Source organism: Molossus molossus, unplaced genomic scaffold, assembly GCF_014108415.1.
Source record: "Molossus molossus isolate mMolMol1 unplaced genomic scaffold, mMolMol1.p scaffold_m16_p_4, whole genome shotgun sequence".
NCBI lineage: Eukaryota > Metazoa > Chordata > Mammalia > Chiroptera > Molossidae > Molossus > Molossus molossus.
The window spans coordinates 41,690,643-41,701,359 of NW_023425377.1; the positions used below are offsets into that span (position 1 = coordinate 41,690,643).

The 10,717-nt window shown below is 47.3% G+C and overlaps 1 protein-coding gene across 1 annotated transcript; it reads right to left on the reverse strand.

Moving 5' to 3' along the window:
• Positions 1-3,952: 3,952 nt before the first annotated feature.
• CCNI2 (cyclin I family member 2) lies at positions 3,953-9,385 on the reverse strand. Its single transcript, XM_036282151.1, is given in 9 exon segments — positions 3,953-4,224; positions 4,859-5,089; positions 6,040-6,180; positions 7,579-7,653; positions 8,194-8,216; positions 8,219-8,321; positions 8,728-8,786; positions 8,789-8,832; positions 9,057-9,385. Coding segments are annotated over 9 exon segments (1,146 nt in total). The 3' UTR covers positions 3,953-4,083.
• Between the last annotated feature and the right edge of the window lie 1,332 nt (positions 9,386-10,717).

The following is a 10,717-nucleotide window of genomic DNA, read 5'->3' on the forward strand; positions in this document are numbered from 1 at the left end:
GGTGTCCAAAAAGGTAAATCAGATCGCTAAGGCAGATGTGGCTTGTCTTTAGGGTAATTATATGTCTGAAAGTATATAAACTTGGGCAGAGTATGATCTGAAGATAGCCTGTGTTGGCAAATGTATTGCTGAGGGTGAGGCTGGATGACTCAGTGGGTTCACTGGTTATAGAAGAAATGAGGACTCCTGGTCCATGAGCCAACTCAGGACTTGAGTGGGCAAATTCTGCCACCCCCCCCCCCCATCATAGCCTGTGGGCAGCCCCCAGAGCATACCGGAAGGCCAGAACTGTGGCTGGTTACCTGCCTGCGGGAGATCTCTGGGGGGGCTTGTCATTGTTGCATTTTCTGGGGTCTGAGCTGCCTCCACAGGTCGCATTAGCTTTAGTGAACCTCACTGCACTTCTTTTCCCTGTGCTGTGTGTGTTTGGAATTTTGTCCTCTTCAACTGAGACCAAAGTAATCCTTGGTGCAGAAGGTGAGCTTAAAACTGCCATTACTTAACAAGCTGCCCCTCGTGGCATGTGTCCCCTGCCTGCAGAGTCTGATTTCCCCTCCTTTTTTTCCTCAGTAGCATTGATTGGCATTATTTGAGCTGTCAGTGGGATTATGCTGGCATCTACTATCATGTCTTTCATGAGTCAAGTTGGTTTGGGGTAGAATCACCATATAATTTATTGTCCAAACTGAGACGTTTGAGAGTGAAAGGAGATGCTGTAAATTATTGCAGCTCAACAGGCATAAGCCGGAACTATCTCAGGCAAACTGGGAGGTATGGTCACCCCAGTTATGGGGAACTGGAGCCTAGCTGGTTTGTAATGGTGCAGACTGACTGCATGTATGTTTTTATGTCTATGTGGGTTCCCTGCTCAGTGGGGCTCATAGTACTGGATCAGAGGCCTGAGGGAAGTGTTGGCTTGCTCGTCTGTTATATTAACATGCTTTTCTAAAACTGCTTCCTGTGTTAATTCATTTACTCCTTCATTCATTGACTGTTTTTGTTCCTTTCCATTCACTTTGTACTTGTTCCCCCCCCCCCCATTAAATTTTGCATTTATTTTGAGGTGTTTTTTTTTTGTGGTGTCTTTTTTGGACAGTAGCTTTTCTGATTTAACAAGTTTCCTAGCCTATTAATCTGCTACAACTGTGGTAAAATACAGCTTGTCTTTCCTGTGAACGTTGTGGGGTGGGTCAGCTTCTATAGGAATTATAGGAATTATGCAGGACATGAAGAAGGCAAACCCTGCCCTCGAAGAGTTTGCATCGTCGTGGAAGAGGCTTGACCTGGGACAGCTAACACCTGAGTTCTTATTGTGCGCCAGGCATTGCTCTAAAGTTCAGTCCATGCATTGATCCCTCTAATTTTCATAAAAACTTTATGATTAAGTACCATTTCCCCCATTTCATAGCTAAGGCACAGAGAGGTTAATTAATTACCCAAAGTCACACAGCTAGTAACTGGAGACATTGGGATTTGAATATTGGTAACCTGTACCCTTAATTCCTGAGCTATAACTGCTCTTTGGCAACATTATGAGTGTTGGGAGAGCGGTGGAAATGCAGCCAGTATGAAAGTGTTCAGTCGGACTATGTGGGTTGGTGGACCTGAGGGGGTTTTGTAGAGGTGGGATGCCCTGGCAGGTAGGCAAATATTTGGTTGAGGAAGGTAGACCTGTGGTTAAGAAAGTATTGACAAGCTCATGGGTCCATTTGTAGAGGTGTCTTCTCTGTTTGGCACTAGACTAGTCTCTGGGAAGACCAAAATGAAGGGGTTGGGACTAAAGTCAGGAATCTGACAGCCCAGCAGGGAGATGGTGTGCAGACATCTAGTGACAGCTCAACTCTACCCACAGAGGCAAGGAGCAGGGAGGAAAGTCTTCACCAAGATTTGAAGGACAGAGATTCTCCTGGAAGCCAGGGGGAGAAGGGCCCTGGTGGAGGGAACAACATTGTGCAGATTGGCTCACCCATAGAGGGAGGTAGTATTTGGACACATTTAAGAAAGGGGCCTGATGCTCACCTACCCTGCACTTCCCTTAGCCCAACTGAGCTTTCTCCCATCTTTATTTTCTGCAGCCACAGCCCTTCACCAGTCCCTGTCCTGTGGTGGGGACAAAAGGAGAGTGGATTGTGTCTATATTTCTCCCACCACAATGATCCCCATTCTCTGATCTGAGGTGGGATATGCATTCCTAATCTAAAAAAGAAAGAAAGAAATGTTAGAAGAGAGTAGGATGGGACCCCAGTGCAAGCTTGAACAGCATCAAAACTTTTTAAACACACAAGTGGTACTTTGGCAATACGTAAGTTTGCTTCCCCAAAGAAGAGGAATTTTATTTACAGAGCCTCAAGACTGTCCCTTACCCCAATACTGGGCCTCACAGATCTGCCTTCTTTGAAATTCAGTTAGATTAGCTCTGGGGACACAGCTGACATCCAGAGCTACCTAGCTAAGAGGTCCAGATACCTCCCATCAGTTCCCCAAAGTCAGAGCCTGAGCTGGTGTGGGCTCTCAGGATAAGCCTCCACCCCACCCACAACAGTGCCCACTGAAAGTGGAGGGAAGGGGGCAGAGGACATTCATGGCCACTGGTGAGAGCTGTGGCCATGAGCTACATGCTGCTCTCAGCATCTCTATTTGTGCTGGACTAGAAGATAGTTATTGATGGGACCAGGAGATGGTAGTCCAACTGTGTCTGACTCAAGCAAGTCTAAATGCATGGTACCCAATATATGTAAAGTAAGATTCAGACAGGGTTGCATGGACTTAGAGTTTATTTTTATAAAAGCTCCAACAAGCAAATTTGTTTCAAGAAAAAGCTGGGATTGGTACTGACTACAGTGCAGACACTTGTAGTATATTTGGGCCTTGACCACTTTGTACCCAGTAGCAGATCATACTCCCCAGTGCTTAGCACATTTACAAAAATTGTTCACATTGGGAAGGCTTCACAAAACACCTCTAAATGTGTGGCTCAGTTATCCACAGCCCAACAGTACTTACACAGCTCCAGCTGCATCTCTGCCAGCTGGACTCCACTGCCTGAAGAATGGCTCTATAGTGTCACAGCTTCAGAGAGGCAGCTGGCTTCTCCCTCAGCCATGCTGACCTCCTCCTCCTCCTTCCGGCAGCACAGTGGCTGGAGCAGGCTCAGCCTTGAACCTGGTCATCTCAACAAAAGCTCTCAGAGCTGCAGGCCCCCATCACAGCAGTTACACCTTGTAGTATCATTCTTTGGCATAAAAATGTCTAGTTATGCCAATCAACTACTTTGTTTAAGAGTAACAAAGGAAAAGTGTTCTTTTTAAAAAATATTTTAAATTGATTTTTTAGAGAGAGAGAGAGATAGAAACACCGATGTGAGAGAGAAACATTGATGGGCTGCCTCCTGCACACCCCCTACTGGGGATCAAGCCCACAATCTGGGCATGTGCCCTGACCAGAAATCGTACGGGTCCTCTCAGTCAATGAGAGGACACTCAATTCACTGAGCCATACCAGCCGTGCTGGAAAAATATTCTTAAAGCTTGGTCAAATCACCATATGTTAAACAAAGCATATTTTATAATGCAGTCCTTGTAAAAAGACATGTCATGGCCAAATCAGGGTAAATGTGCCGAGAGAGACTGTCCTATTTGCAGTGGCAGGCAGGCTGGCTGGGGCTTGAAGAGCTGCATATGTGCTTGATACATGCCTGGGAAGCTGGAAGGAGCCGGCCAGCTCTGGTGGGCAGAGCAGCAAGAACTGGTCATTCAAAACCAGCCCAGCCCTTCAGCCCTGAGCAACGCCTTGCTCTGGCCTCCTATTCCAGCTCTCTTGGGGGCTGATACCAGCCCTTGCTGGAGAAGGAAAACCAAGCTGCAGTATAAGCATCCATTCATTTTCCCGGGAGAAGGCCCAGGGGAAAGAAGGAAGCAGGAGCATGATCTGCCCTTACCTCTAGTGACCCCAACCTCCCTCCCCCTCCTTATTTTCTTCGAAAGACCCAGGAATTTTTTCTCAGTTCTTCTAGGGCTTTCTTCCTTTCTTGTTACAAGATCCATAAAGCCTAGAATTTAGAGGAGGCCAAGCAAGGAGAGGTTGCTATGACACTCTGCAGGGCACTGGGGCAGGGGTACAGGCTGGCAGGTAAAAGAGAAAGTTGTCTGTGCAGGAGGAGCACTAAAAGCTTCTCAGCTGCTTCTTTACCAGTAGCCTGCAGTATACCAACTGCTCAATACTAAGCTTTCATTAAAACAGAGTGGTCATCTTTGATGCAGGACCATTTCACATTCTAAGGAACAAGCAGCTGAGTGTCAGAATGTTAGCATGGAGCAATTTGAGGGAAGGGGTCCAATCACAAAACTTAAGCACATTAACCTTACCACTTCAGTGACATCCATCTCCAACCTGAGTAACACTGTCATGAGTCTAACGATGAATTCCATCCTATCCTGTCCATCTTGAGAGATTCTGAGCCCCGCAGAGAGAGTCTGGTATCATAGACTCATATAGAGGGAGGGAGGCCTGAAATTTACACTCCTCAATATTAAGCTCCAGGTTGTTTCCCCTGAACTGGACACATCCACCCATCCTCTTGGCCATAAGGGCTGCCATAAGATAAAGCTTCTCTCACTGTCAGAGAAACTCACCCAACTGGCCCAGTAAAGAGAACATGTGCCCCATATTCAAGTCCAGAGGGCATGCCAAGTGGAAAGCCTAGAGCCCTTCAGCAGACTCTATACAGAACCATCATGGTCAGAGAATCTTCTGGAGTCCAAAAGGGCCAAGAAGGGCCATGGGTACCCTTTGTGGGACAGAGTGTGGCAGCTCAAGGAACAAAACTGAGAGCTTGGTCTGGGACAAAGTTGATGTGTACCTGTGCTTTCTTTAGCAGATCAGATATAGGAGCATACCAGTCGGGCATGAGCCTCTCCAACTCTAAGGTGATGATGACCAAGGCCAGTGTGGAGCCCTTGAACTGCAGCAGTTGGTGGCCTGCCATACAGTGTTGCAGCTGCTTGGTCAGGGACGCGACGTGGAGGGAAGGATTCCTCTGAGGCAGCAGCTCCACCACGTGGGGCCAGCCCACGGCCACCAGGGCATGGAACTGGAGATTGTGGTTTTTAATGTTAGAACAGAAAACCCCATACTTTTCATATGTCAATGACCAAAAGTGCAAACAATTTACATTTCCATCAGGGAACATCAAATGTTGCCCAACCCCTTTCATTTCCATCCTTGGCCCCGGACAAGGGGCTTGAGGCTTAATGCCTATTCTGTGGTCAAACAGCTTCAACCTTGGAGAGAAAAGGTGATCTGTTTTGTAACATGGCCATAAGTGTCCCAAAGTACCTAGATAATAATGTTTCAATTATGAAAGATAGAAGAAGCTCTTCAAGATTAAGGTAGCAGAAAAGTTACTTGTATCTGCTTAACACCAGAACAAACTGCAACTTGGCAACAGTGTGGCCAGTTTTCATAATGAAACAGCCTTTAGTGATATAACCTTCATGCTTCATAACAGGCCAAAATCCCATGACATTTCCACATTGCATACGTTTGCCTTACTAACAGAATCATATCCTTAAGGATGACCCTCATTCCCTAACTAAAACAAATACCGACTAATATGATATTTTTAAGTGCCAGATCAATATGGTCTAAAGCCTCAATAAGGACTGTGTGTAGGTGAATAAAGACAGCTAAGTGAATGTGTGTAAAGTGTAGCAAGAGTAGACAGCTTTTTATGTACAGTATTCATAGAATGGAAAGTTAAATATTTTTGCAATGTGTATTTAAGAGAAACTCACCATAATAGTGCCATCTAAAACTCTTTGTAAAGTTAATTTAATGTCCTTTAGAAGTGGGAGTCTGGTGGAACTGTGTTGGATTTAAGATACATTTTCACTGTTCCGTATGTCATGAGCCTTGTGGGTCACCTTACTGTGGGGCATGTGCAAGGATGTGTGCACGCTTGTGTTTGCTTGTCCTATGTTGTGAGCTCTTCCAAAGGCACAAATGAGTCTAGGGTCGAGTCTGCAAACTCCTTGTACTTACTATGGTCAAGAAGTCCAGCGGCTTCCCAATATAGAGGTCCCAGTGCAGTTTGTCCAAAATAGCCAGCTCCATCCTTAGCAACTCATTCGGGGTATAGCCAGAGCCATAGTGCTTCATGAAGTCTTTTATGCGTGGAATTAACTGTAAAAAGAAAATAAAGAGGCCAAAGCCCTGTATCATGTCACAGTAGCTTTTGTTTTCTTATCCATGGGGGCTGGATGTCCATGAGCCTAGTAGAGTTGTCTTCAAGTGACCTGCCACAGAAAATACTTATGAAAGAAAAACCAGACCAGATCTAGACCATCTGTCAAGTCCCTAGGTAGTTGTTACAATGTGTAGTGAAGGGTTACCCTCTGCAAACAGCTTTTGATTCCCAGCTGTACTCCAGCTCATACCCAAAGGTGCTTTGAACACAGGGGCTATGCCATCTTCCCTGTTCAGCTGCAGAAACTCACCCAAAGCTTTCTAGCACCTGTGGGCTCTACCCATTCCTGTTCCTGAGCCCTACCACGATTACTTGTGGAAGAGAGAAAAGGTAGGCTTTTGAGTTTCCTGGTCTGCACTAGACAGCCTCAATTTTGGCAACACCATAGCTGCAAACACATTCCCTTTAGCCATGATTTAAGGCAGTTCAGTTTTGAAAAAAACTATGACATTTTCCCAGAGGGACTAATAAGGCTTGTCTCTGAGTAAACATTTAAGTACCAAGTGCATTAAGGACTTGGTCCTACTTTTTTAGATAAAGTACTACTATAACCTCCAGAAATACTTCTTTTAAAGGTCATTTACTTGATTTTTAGTTGGTCAAAAGCGACTTTGGGGGTGGGGGCATAAATTATATTCTAATAAACAGAAGTTAAAAACATTTTTATTGAAGGTTTGGAACTGGACACAAATGACTTTTTCTGTCCCCTCAGATCCTGAGATCAGCTAAGCAGAGCCCTGTGGAAATGGTAGTGACTCCACTCTCCCCAAAGGGAAGGGAGGGAGGGAGGTCTGGGAAGGGTATTGAGAAAGGATCTTCTCCTGAATAGAAGCCCCAGTGAAACTTAGAGGTCAGCAAGCCTGAAGCACTTGTAGAGACTTCTCCTCCACCCCCACCCCTCTCCAAAAAGGGTCCCAGAGTTCCCGAGGATCGTTGCATTGACACAGACAAGGCTTATAGTCTCAAGCAGCTTTCTTAGATGTAGTTTCCAGGGGTGGACATTAAGCCACATGGTTTGGGAGGCCTTTTCCTAGCTCAACAGCAGATGCCTCTGCTTGGTGGGAGGTGGCATCTGGCATCAATCAATGAGGCAAGATCTAGTTGCCAGGAGGTCAGGCCTCTGGGTTTGCTGGGCCAGGAGAATTCAGCTGTTCTCCTTCTCCATTTGTGGTCTCTCAGAGTCCAACAAGCCTAAGGAAGGAGCAGAGATCATGTGCGAAGTTAATAACTTTCAAAATGCCTACCATTGCCAAGTACACAGGAAACTTGAGTGCTCCAGTGTTACACCCTTATACCTCCAAAGTAGCTCAGAGTGGACTTCTAGAGGTGCTTACCTCCCCTTCTTCCTTAACCTTTGCAGCAAGTCTCCAGGAAGTGATTGTGACAATGTGGAGTAACCTCTCTTTTATCTGCAGTAGGGAACAGACAATTGAGTAGATGAATGCCAGAAACAAACTATAAAGCATTCATGTCTTTCTTTAAGAAATTAAATTTTTTCTTTTTTAAAAAAAGACTGATTATATTCGTCCACAAATAATTTAGTGCCAGTTTAGGTTTGACCAGTGGAAACGCTCCTGATAGCAGAACCACAGATGACTAGTCAGTAGTCCTTTCTTAGAGGACTGGCCAGAGGGGATAATGTGACACCTTCTCAGGGCAAATAGTCCCATCCTGGCTCAGGCCAAGCTGGACAGGTCCAGACAAGCACACCCTACCTTGTCACACAGGAAGTCCTTTCCCAACTAGGTCCACCCCTGACAACCACACAACACTAAGCAACAGGTGCAGGGCTGAGATGTGGAGAGGCTCCCATTCCCGTTCTACCTTTCAGCAAGTCAGTTCTGGGCATCTGAGATGGCTCATCTCTCAAGCAGCAATGGGGAGCAGAGGTCAGTTTCCTCTCCCACCATCCATCACCATCCATCACCATCCCTCAGAGGACTCCCTGCCTTTACTGAAACCAGAAGGCGGCGAAGACAGTGAGAGTCAGGATAAAAGTGGCCTAGGAGAAGTGAAAGATGTTCTCCAGCCACAGGCGCAGCAACTCGACTTCCTGGAAAGTGTCCCCCAACTCCACCTGCTTAAAAGGGGCAGTAGAGATGGCAGGGAAGGTGGTTAGTGGCCTGTCTCGGTCCACCAGTGGCAGGAGCCGCCTGTTTAAGGTGAGCAGCCCCTTCACCTTATATCGCAGTGGGCTGAAGCGCCTCCCTGTAGCCCAGCGGCTCAACGCTGCGGCCCCCTTCCCATGCCCCTGTTCCCGTTCTAAACCGAGTTCCCCGACCGGCACAGATCCTTTCTCCAAGCACCCGCAGTGCAGTGCGAGGACCAGGGAGTCCCGACTGGCGCCCGGTGCGGGGACGCATCTGGTTTCCAGGGTGTGGCTCACTTGAGCGCCGGTGCAGGTGGGGCCTGGCCGTGTCCAGAGCACGCGCGAGGTGGGGGATGCAGGAGCTCCCGAGATGGCCCGTTGCAGGGACCGGTGCCTGGGGGTGGACGCCCCGCTACAGGCGCGCCTCGCGGCCCAGGGCCAGGCTCAGGCGGCCACCAGCCGGCGCTCGTCCAGGAAGCCCGCCGAGTCAAGCGACAGCAGTCAGCGCTGGGCGGCGGCGGGGCCTCAGCTCGCGGGGTCCGCGCCACTCGTCGCCGGGGTCTTGTCCCTGGCCGCGCGGGGATGGGCCGCAGCGGGCTGGCACGTCTCGGGGAACCTTCTCCAGGTTGCCGGGGGAAGAAAGACGTTCCACGGAGGCGGCGGGAAAAGGAGGTTAATGGCTGTTTCCTTCAGACGCCTGCCAGGACGCGGGACGGACCTTACCTCCTCCGAGGCCGCCGGCTGAGGCGGGAACGTGCGCCCGAGGCCATTACGAGCGCCGGGTCCCGGTCTGGGCGCGGCTTGGCCCGGCTTTTATAACCCAGCGCCTGGGCTTCGGTGCTGGGCCGCTCCGGGGGCCCCACACCAGCCCCGCCAGCAGCTGCCTGGAGCATAGGCCCGCCCCTCCTTGACACTTGCTCCTGCGGTGAGGGACGCAGACCTGGGGACGCGGCAGGACAATGAGCGCAGGTGGGTGAGGGATCCTCTTTACCTTGCTGCCACCGGCGCTCGTCCACTGCGCGCCTCTTCCCCGCCCGAAGCCGCCGGCCCATGCTGATTCTGGAGCCCGGATGGGGCAGTTGGTGATCACGCGGGCCCTGGAGAAGGACACCGGACACAGACCCCGCTTGTTTCCTCAGACAGGCTTGGGAGGAGTTCCTGAACCCAGTGTGATCTCGTGCATGCGACTTGACTCTCTCTCTCTCTCTCTCTCTCTCTCTCTCTCTCTCTCTCTCTCAAAGGCGCTCATCTTCCCCACAAAAACCATTCATTCAGCAGTATTTACTTAAGGCCTACAATATGTTAGGTGCTGGGACATAACAGTGAATCAAATAGACGTGAACTTACATTCTATAGGAAAGACAGAACAAGAAACATGAGAAGAGAAGAATACATAGAATACATCCTAAGTATATGCCCAACAGAAATGCATATATGTGCAGCAAAAGACACCCAGTAATGTTCAGAACAGTACTATTTGTAATAGCCCCAAACTGGATACAACTCAAATGTTCATGAATAGTTGAATAAAACAAATTGTGGTATATTCATACAAAAGTATATCCATACAATGGAATATTATTCAGCCATAAAAAATAATGACTGATACATGCTACAATTGGGATGAAGCTTGAAAAAAATTACTCTAAGTGATAGATACCATTCACAAATGGTCACATATTGTATAATATCACTTATATGAAATGTCCAGAATAGGCAAATTTATAGAGACAGCAAATAGATTGGTATTTGCCTAGGGCTGAGATGTTGATGAGGGGGCCAGGGCAAGTGGGAGTGACTGTTATGAGTATAGAGTTTCTTTTTGGGGTGATGAAAATGCTTAAAATTGATTGTGGTTATGGTCGCAAAACTCTATATATAGCAAAAACCGTGGAGCTGTACAATTTAAATGGATGAATTGTGATTATATCTCAATAAAGCTGGGTATATGCATATATGAAATATATATATCACATGTATAGTATATCAGATGGTGCCAGTAATATGGAAAAAGTAGGAAGGGGAAATAAGACTGGGGTTAAAGGTGAGAATTTTAACTAGATCACAGTAGAGCTCCCTAAGAAGGTGATGTGTGAACAAAGACATTCTGAAGAAGGTAAGGGGGTCAGGCAGATATTTAGGGCTTTCTAGGGCCTGGGTTTAGATCTGAGCTTTGTCATTGCCCATATGCATGACCTTGGACAAGTTACTTACTGGCCCTGTGCCTCAGTTTTTTTTATCTGTAAAATAGTTATTCCCATTTTCTATTAAAATGACCAATAGTACCTATTTCAAATGGTTATTGTGTGAATTAAATTAATTTTAAAAAGAAAGTAAAGCACTTAGAACAGTACACTGACACTAAATAAGATACTTTATAGCTA